Source organism: Tachypleus tridentatus, chromosome 6 (assembly GCF_004210375.1).
Source record: "Tachypleus tridentatus isolate NWPU-2018 chromosome 6, ASM421037v1, whole genome shotgun sequence".
In the NCBI taxonomy this organism is placed as follows: Eukaryota; Metazoa; Arthropoda; class Merostomata; order Xiphosura; family Limulidae; genus Tachypleus; species Tachypleus tridentatus.
Genome location: NC_134830.1, coordinates 41397450 through 41417974, shown reverse-complemented (window position 1 = coordinate 41417974; position 20525 = coordinate 41397450). Strand labels below are relative to the sequence as shown.

Genomic DNA, 20525 nt, shown 5'->3' with positions numbered 1-20525 from the left:
TTAAAAAAAACACTTAAAGGGGTATATTATCCAGTTATAAAACATTTCATACATGTTAAACATGAACCCTAGGCTGTTTTGTGAGAATTTCACGTACATATGCAAGTTACTAATTTTCTATCAGAACGGTATAATCAAATGCCAAAATGAAATCAGCACTCGTAATTCGAGTTTTTTCTCGACCAATTAAAAGAAGCTGAGTAGTCATTACGACATCGATGGGCACTTACATCTTGCCTAGATCAACAGGTGTTACCCTATAATCTGTTTGAAGCGTCTGCAGGGGCGTGCAGTTTTCGTTTTTGAACAAGTATCCAAAACTGTAACAAAAATATAATTGCAGTAAAGGGTGTAGAAACCCTGTGGTGCCTCTGGGTACCCGTAACTAACGAGTTTATAACAAAAGGTTACAGCTTCACTGGAACCAAATCTCTCTTTTTTCACCAACTGCCTTGACTAAGTTATGCATGTTTCAGAAAGGTTAAACGTATCTTTATTTTTTCACTGTATTTGTGTTTTCAAGAAATATATTCAAACTGACTTACTGAGAAAGGCAACTGACATCTTCTGAAGGGCGTTTCGAACTTGATTTCTGACCATCGAGTGTTGGCACCTAGATAACTAAGGTTCATTGTTCACGAATGTGCAGCAGCGTGAAGTCATGAAACTGACGATAAAATTTACTATGTTCTATATTTCAAAGTACAGTGGAGCGCCGTTAAGCCGCGGTATTTGGGGGGTCAAGCTGTTTAACCGCGGCTTAAGTGGTCCGCGGCTTAAACCTTTGTGACTGAAAAGCTGAAGTCGCCAACAGCTCCGCCGAGGAGCCTCATCCGGGCCATTGCGTGATCATTATAATATTAATGTATAGACTATTCAGATACAATTGAGAAGTGCCGTTTTAACACAAACGACCAATGCATTGCGATGGTTCGCTTTTCCCCTTTTTAATAAATAAAATATACAACACAATTTTGATTAAGAGTTATAAATAATATAAAGATTACAATAAAAAATAAACCTTTTTATTGTAAAATTTCGTCTTCCCGTGTTACATGCGGGCCGCCATTTTAAATCTCGTGGTAGCGATATTGCGCAATTGCATAAATTATTAAATTTTTAATCCACCTACGCAATGTAGACTCAGATATGCCTAATTCTCTACTAACTTTAGCGCGAGTTTCGCCGTTTCGTATTTTTTCTACGACATTCAGCATTTGCTGAACGTCATACGATGCATGTTTACGTTTGGTACTTATGGGGTAGGAATTTGTCAATATGATATGCTCTCTATTAATTCAGAAACTGAAGTGATTTCTATTGGGTTTGTGGCCAATATTTATACAATTCCATAAAAATATCGGATTATCGAATTAAAAATAATACTTTAATTATTGATGACTTTTTTCACGGATTTACCGCGGATTAACTTTAATGTATGGAAAGGTGTGATTCGGTAACAATGGCGGCCTCCATAAAGCTGACATAGAGAGCGAATAAAGTAGATTAACGGTCGATTTCTATTGTGATATATTTTATTTATTTCCCAAATTAAAGCAAATCCTTTTTAAATATCCCCTTGAAGTTATAAAGCCAGGATTAAATTCGTAAGCCGCGTTTTTACATATTCTTAAATTAGCGGTGAGCCGCGATAATCCTCGCTCACATCGCTCACAAGACGTGCTACAGCGATTTCGCGGTTTACTGGTCCGTGGCTTAATGGCGCTCCACTGTATTAGTAACTTCTGGTCCAGCAGGGCCACATGGTTAAGGCACTCCACTCGTAATTCTAGGGTCGAGAATTCGAATCCCTGTCACACCAAACACACTTGTCTTTCCAGCTGTGTAGGCTTATATTGTAACGATCTATCCTACTATTTGCTGGTGAAAGAGTAACTGAAGAGTTGGCTGTGGGTGGTAATGACTAGCTGCCTTCCCTCTAGTCTTACACTGTTAAATTAGGGACGGCTAGCGCAGATAGCCTTCAAGTGGCTTTGCGCGAAATTCAAAACAAACAAACAAACCAAACTAGTTAATTATTGTGACTAAGGTTAATTTGGCTCAACATGGCCAGGTGGTTAAGGCATTTGACTCGTAATCCGAAGCTCGAAGGGTTCAAATCCCCGTTACACCAAATATGTTCGCCCTTTCAGCCGTAAGGATGTTATAAAGTAGGCTCAATCCCACTATTCGTTGGTAAAAGAGTAGCCCATGACTTGGCCGGGGGTGATGATGACTAGCTGCATCTAGTCTTTTCTCTAGTCTTACATTGCTAAATTAAAGACGGTTAGTGCAGAAAGCTCTCATGTAGCTTTGCGCGAAATTCAAAAACAAATAAACAATAAGATTAATTTTCGAAAGTCGTGAACAAAAGCGTAAGACTACAAACAACTCGAGAATTAGTACTCATACGTGTAAAGAACGTAGCATTAGTATAATATTATATGTTTATTACATAACTCTTGGTAATGTTTATCTGCATATTGTCATATAAGGCTTGTAAATGTTATGTTCATTGGCGTACTAGCGTATAGCCCTTCAAAAGTGACGAGGCAAGTACTGCCTCTTCCACCCCATAGTATACCATAACCTCACATTTCACAACTAACTGAAATAAATAAATTTTGTGAAATCAGCTTGACCAATAAAGAAGCAGAAGAATACAGTCGAGGCAGTCAAGTATCAGTAAACTCCTTTGTGAACCAATCAAAATTGAGATCATTCATGAAGTGAATTTTTAAGCATTTATAGAATAATTATTGGTAAAAATCAGTATATTAACTTATAATATATACAAAAGCCCATGCATTTTGGTAACGCTACTATGTGATGTTGCTTAGCAATAAAAGTATAACCTAATATTGTTCTTCGTCTATGTACTGAAAATATCAAATGAAATATAATAACAATAAAACTGGAAAAATATTTGTTATTTCTTAATTTAGAGTCTCCGTTGATAAAATAGATTTGTTTTTATCAAAAACGTTAATGATATAACAGAAAATATCTTAATTTAGAAACGATTTAAGTTTAAAATTTGATCGGTATTTTCACTTTCGTGATAACTTTTATGCGTTTGGTTTTAGGCTAGGTGATCTCACAATACGTCTTTACTTTAGGCTTATTATACCAACATTCACTACACTTATAGAGTTTCATGGCTCCCTTGCACTCCCGTTACTAAAATCGTAATGGGTAAACATAAATCTAACTATTCTATCTGGATAAATGCATTTTAGCTTTTATGACTCCTATTTCGAGAAATGAAGTGACACACACTGGCTTTAATATATATTATATTTTATAAAGCTTTAACATTAAAATAACTCCAACTATTGAATTTGAAGCACGCTACATCTCAACTCAATAAGTAATCTTACCTTGAAAATACAACACATTTATGTAAAAATATTTAAACATTGGATGTCCATTTCTAATAGCAGAAAAGAGAAAGATGTTTATCAAACATGTACTGAGCGTTTAAACAAATGATTCTTTATACATTTAGGAGGTTTTTATCTGTTGCTTTAGAAAACAAGCTTTGATCAATTTATTGACACTGGTTTTTGTTTGTTTGTTTTTTCAAAGAGAATCCTGGGGCCTTTATCCTAAAGTTATGACTTATAGTTTGAAAAACTAACCTGCAGCCATTTTATTAGTTTGTTGTTGTTGTTGTTTTTTTTATACATAATTCCAGATACCCAACTTCAACAGCTAAGTCTTTAGTCTCTGATCGATGAACCACAGCCGAAAAGATTTTCTGGAGTCTAGACTGCGAGTTTATGACAGATGGCGTTATGTGACCTTTGTTTTTATTATTTAGTTATGGATAGTTGTGTCAGCGAGGGGCGGAATAGGCTTCTGTTCCTTTAAAATAATACCCCACTGGGATATGATTATGCAGGCCCACATAAAGTCTGTACAAATATCAACGAACTTCAAAGGTAATTGAATTTTAAAAAACAACAACACAGACTTCTTATGACGGTACTGTGCAGGTGCAGCATTGCATCGACAAACTATGCTGAAGGTACAGAAACAAAATGGACGTGTTAAAACCCGTGGTTTGTATTAGTCATATGTTATACCGTGAATTTCACAGTCTTTAACATTGTTTATATATACGAGCAAATTGCCACCAGGGGTATAGAAACCCTATTTCTAGAGAGGTGAGTCCGCAGACATTCCGCTGTGCCACGAGGCGGGTCAAATTTAATACGTAAAGTTACACAAAGGGCTAACTGTGCTCTACCCACCACAGATATCTAAGCTCCACCACAGATATCTAAGCCCAGTGGCACAGCTGTATATCTAAGGACTTATACTGCTCGAAAGCGAGTTTATATTTAGTTGTTATAATCTGCATTTGGTAGAAAAACGTATCTTTAATACATCAGTGCTTACTTGTTTAGTCATTGTGACAGAGCAAATATCTGGACGACCGAGTATTTAAAACAATATTACTTGAACGACTTTTCTAAAACTACATTGAACGATAATATTCGTTCCTTGCCTTTCTGAATTGAAGCGGTTGTATTGTTGCATGATTTGTTCTCTTCCTGTTTTCATACCATTGTGTAAATATTATCTAAATACATCGCTATATCAAAGTCTAAAGAAAGACATCCATTTTTATTGACGTTACATACCATCAGTGGCTGATTTAAGGTTATGTGAGTCCATGGGCTAAGTTATTTGGGCTCTACATCCCATCTAATTTTATATAGAATAAAATTATCAATGTGCCCCTATTAAGACCACGGGCCCCTGGGGCTGAACCACCATTATCCTCCACTTAAGTACGTCATTGTTCACAATTAAGCTCGGTCGTTTAGTTTTTTTTCGTTTGAGAACAAAGCCACATCCTGTTGTGTCTACCCAAGGAATCGAGCCCCGCATTTTTGGGTTGTAAGTCCACAGACGTACCGTTGCTCCACAGAAGGTTTGTTTTGTTTGTTTCTGAATTTCGCACAAAGCTACTCGAGGGCTATCTGTGCTAGCTGTCCCTAATTTAGCAGTGTAAAACTAAAGGGAAGGCAGTAGTCATCACCACCCACCGCCAACTCTTGGGCTACTCTTTTACCAACGAATAATGGGATTGACCGTCATATTATAACGCCCCCACGGCTGAAAGGGCGAGCATGTTTGGCGCGACGGGGATGCGAACCCTCGATCCTCAGATTACGAGTCGCACGCCTTAACACGCTTGGCCATGCCAGGCTCCACAGAAGGAGGGGGGCATATTGTATTCGCAAATAATATATTTATACTCTAAACTTAGACTGTAATATTCCATTCTTGTCATTTGGATTTTAGCCTCAAGTGTGTGTGTATGAGGGTGAGTAGTTTATACCAGAAACTTGTAATACAGAGGACACATTTTCCTTTCAAATCTTTAAATTAATCATTTTTATAAACAATAACATTTTTATCTGAATAACATATTTTTATAAATATCCCCCAGCCCGTTTAAAAAAAAATCAAAACCTTTATGTGCCCAAAACCAACTTTTATGATAAGCACCATATTTAAAAAAAATGATTAAAACAACTGTGTGCCTGGAAATCTGATTTTATAAGTGTTCAGTTTAATAAAATAAACTCCTTATTAGCGCAAGCGGGGCTTGGCATGGCCTAGCGCGTTAAGGCGTGCACTTCGTAATCTGAGGGTCGCGGGTTCGCGCCCGAGTCGCGCCAAACATGCTCGCCCTCCCAGCCGTGGGGGCGTTATAATGTGACGGTCAATCCTACTTTTCGTTGGTAAAAGAGTAGCCCAAGAGTTGGCGGTGGATGGTGATGACTAGCTGCCTTCCCCTAGTCTTACACTGCTAAATTAGGGACGGCTAGCACAGATAGACCTCGAGTAGCTTTGTGCGAAATTCCAAAACAAACAAATTAGCGCAGGCTTTTTACAGGGTAATATTTGATTATTTTTTTCTTGATTACTACTTGAAAACAAATATTTGGTACAAATACACGGTTCAGTATTTCATTTCTTTAAAATCCGGTAAGAATCAAAATACTCTTCTCTCTGTAATACCGGTTATAGAGAACTTGAATGTTTATCAAATAAAACCAAAAAACAAAGATTGTTGCAAATCATAATACAGGGTGGCCCGTAAGTCCCTACCGATCCATATATTATTATGTTATATTCAATTACGCATGTATTATAAATTTGTTTCTTATTTGTCGGAGAAATATGGTCGATGTAAGCCCATTTACACTTGAAGAACATGGCGCCACATGATATTATGCAGCGAGAATGAAGGACAGCACACAGATACACTGGATACATAAGATATATGGATGGGTAGAGACTTACGGGACGCCCTGTACTTTATCTAGTACTGACAACAACATTGGGTTCAGTTTCTAACACCGTTATATTTTTAATAAATAAAAAATTTAAACGTCTTCTGTTATTAATTTACTTTAATATTTCAGAAATATTTTACGGCATCTTACATGAGAAATACTACTGCCTTATCAAAGCTAGTCGATATCAAAATAATAAAATATTATTCAGTCTAAATAATAACGAGTTATCACTCGTTGACTACTTTTCTATTTCATATTATTCAAGATTTTTTTGTGATTTTACAGTTTTATGTCAGAAAAAAAAATTCTTATATGATGTATCGATTCGTCATCTTGTCAGGAAGCACCTCTCTGTTTTGTGATTGGATGTAACAGATGTGACGAAACATTTATAAACTGTTTTATTATCTAGTTGGCTAATTTGAAAAATCCAAGTGTTAGCAATGACCATTTGCCTTTTAACAAGAGATCCGTTAAAACCTACAATTCTGCAACAGTTGTCTCTCAATGAGTCAGAGAGATCTTTGAGGACTTACAGTGTTAAAATCCAAGGTTCGATTCCCCGTGATGAACAAAGTGCAAACAGTCTATTGTGTAGCTTTGCGCTAAAACAAATAACCAAATAAATATATAACAATTTTACCCACAATACAATCACATAACTTATATGCTTTTTTCTCGTAATTTATTTCGTTAAGGAAAACATTTACAATTGTTATCATTCCTTTGGCTCATTGCTGTCGTATTCTACTGTCATAAGCTCGCAAACTTACCAGTAAATTACCTCAGCTATAAACTCTTACCAAAACTCACCGACAAAATGGCGTTTTTCTTAAAACGTTATTGTTACATACAGTAACAAAATATTTAGTCTAAGTTATATTATTATGAGACAATGTCACGTGATGGCTCCAGTTCGTGAAAGCAAATTTCGAATTTATGGGACTGCTGAAAGTAGCTTTTATTTCACGGTCTATATCTTACAGAATAAATATATTAATATATCTTACACTGTGTGAGTTTCTTCACCACATACTGTTTCATAGTATGGCGCAAATTATTTATACCCCATATTTTTCTTTTTTTTTAATTCTGCTTTTCGAGTAAGAAACTCAAGAGCACAAAGGAACTTTTCCTGTCTTCTGCAGCGAATGAACTCTCGTACACAATAATTATTCCTTCCGTAGATGGAACTAGTTACTGATGCATTCAACTGTGTGGTAATATCTTATAAAATAATAGGTCTAGAAATGCGTTCAGCTGGAAACATAAGTACGCAAACTTCCGTTAGGCGTCTCTCTCGGCGCACACAACATTACTCCTAAGTGCACTACCCGAAACCATTGCATCCAATAATAGCTTTTACAGGCTAAAAGCCATATCAATGACCTGTGAACCATGTTTATAGTAGAAAACACATTCTTGAGATTCGAGTTTCTTCACAAAAGTCACTTTAGTAATGAGAAAAACCACATGGACACTTACAGTACTCGTTTTATAGGAGAACAAATACATGAAAGTAGTCTATATTCGTGGGAAACAGAATATCGACTGACAAAAGAACACCCAGCGAGAAGACATTTCCATAAACGTTAGTCGTTAGATAAAATAACAGCTTGCATAAGTAAATATTTGCAATTATCTTGAGCTCTCGAAGTGTGTGTTTTTTTCCTTCTTGTTGTTGTTAAGTATAAACACACCGCGTAAAAAAAAAATTCATTTTAGCTGAATAGTTGAACTTTCTCTACCTGTCGGTTTATTTTAGATATTTGAGAAAAGCTATAGAAGGATTTTCTATACTTCGCCGTCCATTATTTAGAACTAATTGATTAGAGAAAGAAAACGGCTAATCAACAACTCCTATTGTCAAGTTTTGGGCATGTTTAATGAATGATGATAATATACAGTCATTTCTATAACACACCCACGACCAAAAGACACGTGATCAGCATTTAACTATTTGTTTACTTTTAAATTTTACTCAAAACCGCATGAGGGCTCTCTGCGCTACCCGTCTCTAATTTTCCAGTGACAGACTAGAGGAAAGGAAACGAGTCAACACCACCCACAAGTTAACTTTTGAGATACTCTTTTATTAACAAATATTGGAATTGACCGTCACAATATAACGCCCCCACGGTTGAGAGTGCGAGTATGTTTGGTATGATGGGGATTCGAACCCGCGATCATTGGATTATGAGTCGAGTGCCTTAATCACGCGGCCCTGCCGGCCCTTATAAAAGTGTAATACAAAAGGTCACTAATCATATTCATTTGTTGTGCTATTTTCTGTGATTTCTGGTGGAAAATTATTCAAACAGTGACTTTTTTATAATCACAAAGCCGTATTAGGTATGATTAGTGCATGTCTATGCACTTATATAACAAATAAATCGCTTTTTAATAAATCACAACGTTTCGACACACGTGTGCTTTTATCAGTTGGCTGAAACGTCTATAATTTCATCCAGGTACATTTTTGGCTAGAAATTAGATACCAAAAATAAATAATGAAGTCCAGTCTGTAATTCGATTTATCCCTTGTCACTGACTCATACCGGTTTTGGAAAATCCCGCCATTCGTCAACAACCCTGGTAAAAATAATGGTTCAAAGTTTACATCTATATAGATTCACTGTGACGAATAAGAACATCTCAGATGTAATACCAACACCAATAAAATAATGGTGTATGAGCATCATCCAGGAGGTGTTTCCTGATTGCTCAACACCTATTCTTAACTCGACCTTTTTTATTTTAATGTTGAACATTACTATAAGTTATATTCTCAATGTTTCATTACTAATATTCCACTTTTAATGTTAAGCTATGTTTAGAAAACTGGTACTGATCAATTTCTTTTCAACTTCTTGTAATACTTATTTAAATATGGAGGTTTGGTTTTGGTCTTGAATTTCGCGCAAAGCTACACGAGAGCTATCTGCGCTAGCCGTCCATAATTTAGCAGTGTAAGACTAGAGGGAAGGCAGCTAGTCATCACGACTCACTCTTGAGCTACTCTTTTATCAACGAATAGTAGGATTGACCATCACGTTATAACACCCCTACGGCTGAAAGGGTGAATATGTTCGGTGTAACGGAGATTCGAACCAGCCCCCCTCAGACTACAAGTCGAGTGTCTTAACCACCTGGCCATGCTGAGCCCATACTATGATATATTCAATTTCTACCACCAAGTTTTACGTTTCGAAAATTTTTAAATTATTGATATAACAGAACTTTCTATCAAACTAGTCGCTTTACTAATATCTGATTTCACATTCATTATGATAGATAAAAAGCTGCTTTAATCAAAGAACTTAACATAAAAATATGTTCGTTATTTGCCGAACAACTTTAACGTTGCTACAGCTTGTGCCTCTCTCTATTTTCTTGTATCCATGAGACACGAAGAACTGAAAAATAGCTTTCGTTAACTAGTGAAAACTCCTAAAGCATTCACCATTTGGAGTTTAGCAAGTTTTCGTTGTGTTGTATTTGAGAACTCGCTTGGTTACATATCAATTAACACAACAGAGAGTGTAATGCTACTCGCTATATTGAAGATAATGTACTTAAAGCAAAATAGTTTTAAATAAAGAAAATATTCAAAAACCTATGAATAATTCTTGCACTGAGTGCAAGTTTCTCCCTTCACTGACCCATTTTTTTTACAACAAAATATACAAGTATTCTTGACACAAACACTTCAAACCAATGGAAGAACATTTTACTGAAGAGAACCACCTGGTGAGAGATATATTTGGTCAACCATGTATCGTTTTCTTTAGTTGCAGACCACCCAAACTACAGGAAGTATAGCAGGGTGGCCTTACGACATGCAAGCAAAATAAATGATTACTCGAAACTATTTTGGGGGCCCAGCATGGCCAGATGGTTAACGCCCTCGACTCGTAATCCAAGGGTTGCGGGTTCGAATCCCCGTCACATCAAACATGCTTGCCCTTTCAGCCATGGGGGGTTATACTGTAACGGTCAATCCCACTATTCATTGGTAAAAGAGTAGCCGAAGAGTTGGCGGTGGGTGGTGATGACTAGCTGCCTTTCTTCTAGTCTTACACTGCTAAATTAGGAACAGCTAGTGCAGATAGCTCTCGTGTAATTTTGCGCAAAATTCAAACCAAACCAACCAGGCGAAACTATTTTGGAATGGGCCAAACAAATATTGGACTACTAAAATTACCGTAGCAAAGCCACACACACAGTTTATAATATACTATGAATATCGCTTCCTTTGTTGACTCCGTTGATTTTGTTGAAAATCATTATAAAGAGAACTTTAATTCAGGAAAAACAAGAACAATAGTAATAGCCTGTCTGGCCTTGTGAAATCAAAATAATAAGCAGTGGTTCTTTAAACATGGCTGACATAACCACACCTAACAAGAGATTTGTGGTCTTTGTTAACTGAATTAACACTTTATCTTTGACTTCTTGTCAGATAATCCTTTATTTGTAGTCTCTACACAAGGTTGCTACAGTATAAAGATGGCTTAAGAATGACAGAAAGTCCTTAGCTAGAAACATCTAAGCACCGTTACTACATTACAACAGAAGTATTATGAGTGACAGTAAGTTCTTATCTAGCTGACTCTAAGCACGGTTATTACATTACAATGGTAGTCCTATAAGCGACAGTAAGTCCTTTTCTAGAAATACTCTAAACACGATCACCACGTTACAACAGAAGGATTATGAATGACAGTAAGTCGATATCGAGAAAGAGTCTAAACACGATCACTAAAAGGAAGGCAACCAGTCATCACCAACCATAGCCAACTCTTGGGCTACTCTTTACCCACAGATAGTGGGATTGATCGTAATATTATAACGCTTCCACGGCCAAAAGGACCAGCATGTTTAATGTGACTCACAAGAAATCTACCGAAAAACGACTGCTTACCCATTTACACAAAGTAGGAATTGTAACACTAATAATTCGTTTAGTTATTTCAGATCTCCCTGAGGTGAGAGAATTGCAAATAGCTCATTGTATGACTCTGCGGTAAATAACATAATAACACTCTAGTTATTTTAGAAGATCTTTGATGTTTATTTTATGTGACTATAAAGGGCAAAATTCTGAGTACTGAAATTTAACAGTCTAATTATTTCAGATTTATTGTTGTTTATTTTATAGAAGGTAACAATGTGTGTGTTTTCTTATAGCAAAGCCACATCGAGCTATCTGCTGAGCCCACCAAGGGAATCGAACCCCTGATTTTAGCGTTGTAAATCCGTAGACTTGCCGCTGTTCTAGAGGGGGATCCAACATTCTGACCACTGATATTTGTAACATTTTTGTACATTATCTTAAGAGAAAAATTTAAAAAAAAAAACATGACTTTCACTGAGAGGTTGTTTGAAACAAATTTAAACAACAATGTGAATCTTATAATACTTAACGCCATAGTAGTGTTTCATAGCTCGTTATGAAGGCGCCACCTAGTGTTCTGCGAAAGTTATTTGATACATGAGCTTGTTAAGCAGAGAGTTTCTTAACAAGTTAAAATGTTATAAAAATATCTAGTTAAAAGTATTGTACACATCAAGCGCTTTTTTCGTGTTTGTTAAATATAAAATTCTGAAATAAAGTGTTTGCATTATACTTACGATAATTCGAGTTTCTATTTCCAAACAATCCCGTGAAGCAAACACCTGTTTTCTAAACCATGAGATGCAGAGTCATGGTGTTCTCATTAAATGGTATTCTGGTTATCGGTGATCTCCTCCCACACACGATGCAGTACCTAATGGGTTTACTCCAAAATGTAACTAGAAAGGCGTATCTTACTCAAGAAAGTTTACCTGTACCGTCTATTTATGGAAGTTGGCAGTGTTCAGTCGCATTCACCCTGGATATGAAAACATTTTAAGAAAATATTAGGTGGGTTGATATTATACAGAGAATGGTAATCAAATCTGAACTTGAACTTTGTGGGGTCACCGAGTGGGTTGTCCGCCGGAACAGAGAAAATTATGCAATGGAATTAATGAATAGTTTTGCTTTCCCTTTTGACAAGGTCTTGCCCTAATACGGAATACATTAATCTGACTTTCTCAGTGGAAAACATACACTAAGTCAAGTGTCTCAATCGTGCAAGGAGGTGAAATAATGTTTTAATCCTGATCTAAACTTGAAAAATAACGCAGTCCCAGAACCTAAAAGTAATAAAAATATTGAAATCATAAGAGGAGGTAAACTTTGTTTGATATTTTGGTTTCTCTGATAATCAATGTACAAAATAGTATTTGCTACGATAGACACAAACACAGGAGAATTCCCAAACTCCTATTATCCAAGGTAGAAACAAAAGAGAGTTTCCAAACTAGTATTACCTAAGGTAGAATTAAAAGAGAGTTTCCAAACTAGTATTACCTAAGGTAGAAACAAAAGAGAGTTTCCAAACTCGTATTATCTAAGGTAGAATTAAAAGAGAGTTTCCAAACTAGTATTACCTAAGGTAGAAACAAAAGAGAGTTTCCAAACTCGTATTATCTAAGGTAGAATTAAAAGAGAGTTTCCAAACTAGTATTACCTAAGGTAGAAACAAAAGAGAGTTTTCAAACTAGTATTGCCTAAGGCAGAAACAAAAGAGAGTTTCCAAACTAGTATTACCTAAGATGGAAACAGAAGAGAGTCCCCAAAATAATACTATTTAAGATACAAACACAGGAGAGTTTCTGTACTAATATTCTCTAAGATACAAACTCAATGTTATTTCCAAGCTAGTATTGTCTAAGATACAAACTCAATGTTATTTCCAAACTAGTATTACCTAAGATGGAAACAGAAGAGAGTCCCCAAAATAATACTATTTAAGATACAAACACAGGAGAGTTTCTGTACTAATATTCTCTAAGATACAAACTCAATGTTATTTCCAAGCTAGTATTGTCTAAGATACAAACTCAATGTTATTTCCAAACTAGTATTACCTAAGGTAGAAACAAAAGAGAGTTTTCAAACTAGTATTGCCTAAGGCAGAAACAAAAGAGAGTTTCCAAACTAGTATTACCTAAGATGGAAACAGAAGAGAGTCCCCAAAATAATACTATTTAAGATACAAACACAGGAGAGTTTCTGTACTAATATTCTCTAAGATACAAACTCAATGTTATTTCCAAGCTAGTATTGTCTAAGATACAAACTCAATGTTATTTCCAAACTAGTATTTCCTATGATATACACAAACTTAGAGTCTCATCGAAACTTTTTAGTGCTAGAATAACCACATTAAACATTCTTGGAAAATAGACAAGTTGTCAAATAAAGTTAAGCAATTTGAATGTCCTTTAAGTGCGTTACAAAGGAAAGGAAAAGTGATAAACATAAAAAATTAGAGTAAGTTTTTACATTCACCGCCGAAATCCCTTTAAGAAGAGGGAAATGTTTCGATAACAAACCTTATAACAGAACGCGTAACAGTAAAATTAGGTAAATAGACCATCGATGTTCAAGATGTCTGATTAGTGCGTATTTTAATTCATCGTATCGGAGACAGAGTGAACACGTATTAACTGATTTATGTTTTATTCACGCATAGTTTTCGACAGGATGGTATTATGCAACACAAAGTTTGGCAGGTGTCACTAAACTGGATCCAGAAGGGGCTACAACAGTCGTGCATCCGGTTTCTGTATGTCATGAAGTAGTTTGGTTTCTGTTAAGTTTTACACCGTAGCTTCGGCTATTTCGGGTTCTGAGATCAAATTTATTATCAGCTGCTTTACGCTATTCCTTCATAATAAACGGCTGAGAAACTAAGTATGTATTCGATCGATAAGTAAGTCAACCAGTGTAAGCAAACTTTGAAAGAAACCTAATTATATTAGTCATTCATTTGTGTGAAGCTTTATTGAACACTTAATACCTTTTATTCTAAGAGCAGTTGCTGTAATAAAGCACACTTCTATTCATGTGTGTCAAATAGTTTTAGTTGCATTAATGTAATAAGGAACTTTACTTTAGGAGTCATTTTGAACGGATCCACAGCGCTCTGAGTTTTCAGTATTTAATAACTCACGAATGATTTATTAATTTCAGGTCTACCGATTTGTTTCCGTTAAAAGCTGTTTAATTCAACTGTGTTTGGAGCCCAGCATCACCAGGTGGGTTAAGGCGTTCGACTCGTAATCTGAGGGTCGCGAGTTCAAATCCCCGTCGTACCAAACATGCTCGCCCTTTCAGCCGTGGGGGCGTTATAATGTACGGCGAATCCAACTATTCGTTGGTAAAAGAGAAGCCCAAGAGTTGGCAGTGGGTGTTGATGACTATCTGCCTTCCCTCTAGTCTTACACTGCAAAATTAGGGACTGCTAAAGCAGATAGCCCTCGTATATCTTTGTGCAAAATTCAAAACAAACCAAACCAAAACGTGATGTAAGGACCCCAGGACTGAACATAATACTCCAAATGTAAACTAACCAGTGACCTATACAACGAAATTATATCCTTGTTAGACTTGCATTCAATATTTCTGTAAATAAAATCCAAAATCCTATCTACCCAACCACAAGCAACAGCACACTGCTTAGATGACTTAAAAGACTGACTAACAATTACGTCAAGATCTTTTTATTTCATCATAATCTTAAGGTTATTTCTATCCCATGCTGACAAAATAACATACAGATTGCAACTTTGAAAAACAATTCAAATGTTATACGATTTCCTCCTAATTAATATCCGTTTTAGTTGTTCAGCGACAAAGTTCTAACTCTAGAATTTGGAGTTCGATTCGTGCAGTGAATGAAGAGCAGGTCGCCTGTCGAACAGCTTTGTCTTAAAATGGATTAAATTTGTAAGTGATGAACTAACTTTAGTATTCCTTTTTTGGAGATAATTTTATTATCTTCCAGTGATATCAAAAGTAATAATTATACGTGAAGTTTAGCAAAATTCGTTCTCCGAATGAGAAAGAAAGCCCTTATTTCGTCATTGCTCTTATGAAAATGAACAAAAACGAATAAACACTTATTACTGAATATTGTGAAAACCTTACGTACTATAGGAGAAGAAAAATTTGGTTTCTTCATTGTTCTTACTAACAAATGACCTTGCCACGGAATGTATATGGTTTTCGAAACAACCCGATTTTCATCGTACAATATTTACACGTAAAAATCACAGCATGATACTAAAGTAGCCTGGACGTTTGCCTAAGGCCTCTGACATGTGTCAGCTAACGACGTTTTGTTACCAGTCATCCAGGCTGTTTAATGTAAAGGCTGCCCCAAAGGGCTTTTATATTTATATGTATTTGCTGTTTTATGTTCTAAGAGGCGATAATATGTTATCAAAATGTGGAATCTGTAAATTGTTTTTTTTTAAATTATGACATAAATATAATAGAATTTCTTTGGCATTAAATGGCACGCGCACGAGCGAAAATGCATGCAGAAGTTCCATTTTTACGTTTTGTCTTTTATCGACCGACTGCATGTTCTGGAATTAAAATTTTACAGTCAAATTTGAGTGTGTTTTGTCTTCGCTATTATTACTTCTTTTTGATGGTTATTTTTTGCACACAAAAAATCAAATTTATAAATCAATGAAACAAAATAATAAAAATAAATGCTCTATGCTCAATATAATGTAACATAAATATATTATTCATAGACTTTACGATTCTCTGTCTAATATGAAGGTCTGTTCGTTTTGTTTTTTTGTTTGTTTGTTGATCATATAGCTACTCAGTGGGCTACCTATGCTTTGCCCATTGTTAATGTTAAATTCAATTCTTACATTAAAGGTCAGATTAAAATGTTTGGCTTCACCTTAAAAATTGAAACAATGTGAAATATGAAATACGTGTTTTCATTAATATTTTCTGAACAACACTAGTATTACTTGACAATATAGACACAAATGTAAATAACACATATTTAGCTTTTTTAAGTTAAATCAAAAATAAAACGGCGACATATGCCAATTCCAACTATATTTATTGTTGGGGCAATACAATTATAATTTTACCACATAAAGTGAGAAATAGGAATCTGAAATATCATCACAACGAGGAACAACAAAAACATATCCTTCCCTTAAATTCCAATAGAGGGAGATAGTAGCAACGGTCATCCTCAAATAAAACAAATCCTTTGGGAACCAAAACAACAAAGCTACTGGAGGGCTCTCTGCATTAGCCGTCCCTAATTTAGCAGTGTAAGACTAGAAGGATGGCAGCTAGTCATCACCACCCACCGTCAATTCTTGGACTATTCCTTTACCAACGAATAGTGGGATTGGTCGAAATTATAACGCCCCCACGGCTGAAAGGGCGAGCATGTTTGGTGTCACGGGGATTTGAACCTGCAATCCTCAGATTACTAGTCGAGTGCCCTAACCACCTGACCATGCCGGGCCTAACAACAAAGATATTTCCTTTTAAATAATCTAGATTTTCATTCTCCAAAATTTCCAAAAGATATTATAGAGTGTTACAAGTTTGTCACCAGTTGCTCAATAACATTACCTTTCGTGTGTTGTAGAGATCTAACAGTTTCAGGTTCGTTGAAAGTCGAACTTAATAAAAACAAAAAGAAATTCTTACTCCATCATCACGAAGTATATAAAATTTATAGTTTCATAAAATCACGAAAAACATTGAAAAAAAACACTAAAAACCATGAGACAATAATAAGTACTTCAAACGTAACTTGAAAAGGAGTATTGTATACAAAAGTCTGTAGATTATAAGAATTATTCCCAAAGTATGTTAGCTAAAATTTAATTGTTATAAAGTGTGGAAAATATTGCCTTTATGGCTGAAAATGTGAGAAACCAAAATATAAATTACAAAGGGATATCACTAAAACTCTGGATCTCGAAACCCAGTCACATCAAAAGAAGAACAAACTGCTTAACTCACCAAATATTGGGTGAAAACAGGCTTTAGCTGGACTTTTAGAGCGAAGTTCAATAGAGGATACTCCACTATACCCAAATAAGATAAAGAATATTTATTTAAAGAAACTGGTACACTAACCTACGAGTTTATGTATAGTAAGTTTTGCACCAGGTTGATCAACAGTTGTTCTACAGCCATATGTATTACACGACGTGTTAATGAAAGGTGAGTAATTGTCTCCAGAAATGAAGTAAGACGTCAAATTAATGCGAACAGCGTCTGAACGTAAACGTCCAGCAAGATGAATCACCACTGATAGACAATGAAAAACTTGTACTACGAAAAAAATTGTTAATGTTATTTAGATGTTTTAACGTTTCGAGCCGAAACGCCCTTTAGCCGTGGAGGCGTTATAATGTGACGGTGCCACTATTTGTTGGTAAAAGAGTAGCCCAAGAGTTTGCGGTGGGTTGTGATGACTAGCTGCCTTTCACTGCTAAATTAGGGGCAGCTAGCGCAGACAGCCCTCGTGTAGCTTTGCGCGAAATTCAAAAACAAACAAACAAGCTCTTTGGTTGTTTTCGATTTGATCGTAATACAACGGTTTTTTTTAATTATTTTACAAATGTCGAACACTTGCTTAGATTATTCTTATCGTATGTTTTAATATGTAAACTTGTTCAAAACAATTGTTAGAAGTCATAATAAATGGACTCAGAGAATTAGAAAACAGTCCCCTCCTCATAACATAAAACAAAATCACGTTGAGGAGAGCACAGATAACCCATCGTGTAGTGTAGTACTTAAAACATACAAACCAAAATTGTTTTTTTTTAAAATCTCCAGTTCTTAATTATTCAAACGAATTTGCCCCAACCCCCACCCCAGTGGCACAGCGGAAAGTCTGCGGACTTACACTGCTAGAAACTGGATTTCGATATCCGTGATGAACAGAGCACAGATAGCCCTTTAAACATAATCACAAACAACATCAATCGAATTTAACTCAGTAATCTTGAAGAATATATATTACATTAGACAAATAAGCCTTTTTATTCATACATAATGTAAAACCATAACTTTCTACCATATAAAGTCGTTATTTGATAATATTCTTCCTGGTTTAAAATCATTTTCTTTCTTTATGTCTGAAAGTTATGTCGAATTACACCATGGTTATATTTAACAGATGTTAGTCTAATTGATTCTAACGCAACATTTGGTTTGAAATGCGTTTTACCGAATGCGATAAAATATCTAAAAAAATCTGTAAAAAGTGTAAAATATTTTTATGTTTCCTTTCAGGATGAAAATAACAAGTGGTAAATACATGGTATTTGAAAACTTTTTTGCACATATTTTGACAAGAAACATTAATAACTGGTTTTTCAATGGGCATTATTTTCTTTTGAAAACGAAAAATGATATATATAGTACCAATTAATTGAAGAATTTCAAAAGTAATAATAAACTTTGTTGGTCAAATTACATTTTAAATGTCTGAAGTATTTATGCCAAATTTTAAACGACTACAGGCAGATAGAAATTTCCAAATATTATCTCCCATGATATTCTATGAAGGTGCTATTGCTATATCATCTGTATCTAGTAAAGTTAACTCTGGAATTATATATATATATATATATTCATGTACTCTCACTATTTATATATTTCTGTGCTGTGTTAAGTAAAACTGTGAGTCTATTTTCTTGTCCCCAGGATTGATGGCTGTAAGGGAACTATGGCTCTTAAGAATATCTTTGGGGATTTGCTGAGATGTAAAGCTGTGAAAATACGATACTTCTTCCTGTGGGTGTCTGCCATGGGAGGATTTTTGTTCACGTTGACAGGGACCAGAAGACGGCCAGAACTTCAGAATGTAATAGATGACACTTTACAACTGAACGAGTATCACAGCAATGTTCATTTTCCACGAAATGTTTTATCCCAACTCAGTTTGAAGGAACTGCTTCATCTCAAGGATTTTACATTTGTTCATAATGCAACAAAAATATGTAGAGAAGGACCTCCGTTTATTCTAGTTTTAGTTCATACAGCTCCAAATCATTTTATACATCGAAAACTAATTCGAAACACGTGGGGATCAATACGTCATTTCCATAATGTTACAATTAGTGTCGGTTTTCTCCTAGGTGAAACGGACCGAAGACTGCAGTCAAGAATACGTGAAGAAAGCAATCAGTATCACGACATCATTCAGGGCTCCTTTGTTGACTCCTACCGAAACTTGTCTTTAAAACATCTCATGGGCTATAAGTGGGCCACGGAGTTTTGTCCAAAAGCCACATTTATTTTCAAGCTGGATGACGACGTTTATGTTGATGCGTTTCAGGTTGTAAAGTTTCTGATTTTTACTTTTGGTCTAAGCCCTACAAGTGTATTAGCTTGTTCGGTGGTATCAGCAGGAACTCTTCCCCAGCGGAACGGCAAGTGGAGCGTTACTAGAAAGGAGTACAGTTTTGACACCTACCCGGAATATTGTTCTGGAATGGGGTACATTGTGAGCATGGATATTGTCAGAGACATTCTAGCCGCTTCCAAAAGACTCCCGTTCTTCTGGGTTGATGATATATTTGTGACCGGTATAGTGGCAGAAGCGTTGGGTTTGTCAAGACTGCCCATTAACGCTCACACCTCGGACAGACCAGAAGACATGATTAATTGGTTAAAACAAGGGAAAGGACCCAGTCCATACATGTTAGGGTTAATAAGTCCACGTGATCGTATAGAACGTACTGAATTATTATGGAATAAAACTTTAATCAATTATAACTTCTACCCTTAGAATAATTTTTACTATCTTCTAACTATTCTTCATATGAATTAGAATGGAATGTCATCTTAAGTTTAAATAGAGAATATCTGAGAAAGTAAATGTTAAATGTGGACTTATTTTTTAATAATAGTAAATAAATATATTTTTTTAATATTTAAAAAATGTAAATAAATTGTTTTGAGACTTTAATGTATTATTTTGCTATAAGCTTGTGCTGACATCTGTCGACGTGATATTATTTAGACTAAACATCACAACTGAAGAATCGTATTCCGACATATTTCTGGGAAACAAATCTACAATATTTTTATATTAGCAAAAACTGATATCAACATAGTTTTACATAATGCCAAAAATTAAGTTAAACCAGGTTTTCTTTTCTATTGTTGTTATTGTAAAATTTGGGGGGGACTATATTTCCAACAAAGATTTTAGAGCAAAGCCAACTGTTATACGTTTCTGAAAACGCTTCTTTTTTTTTTGCAAAACAAATGTTTTGATTTTTATTGATGAAAATTTTATTAGTTCACTTAGA

General features: G+C 35.4%; 1 protein-coding gene across 1 annotated transcript in view; it reads left to right on the top strand.

The window, feature by feature from the left end:
* The window catches only part of LOC143252323 (beta-1,3-galactosyltransferase 5-like), a 30479-nt gene extending 10358 nt beyond the window's left edge, over positions 1-20121 (top strand). The window contains exon 2 of the mRNA XM_076504286.1: positions 18913-20121. Within this exon, the coding sequence (XP_076360401.1) occupies positions 18935-19999 (1065 nt within the window). The 5' untranslated portion in view covers positions 18913-18934 and the 3' untranslated portion in view covers positions 20000-20121. The remainder of the gene's footprint in view (positions 1-18912) is intronic.
* The last annotated feature ends 404 nt before the right edge of the window (positions 20122-20525 follow it).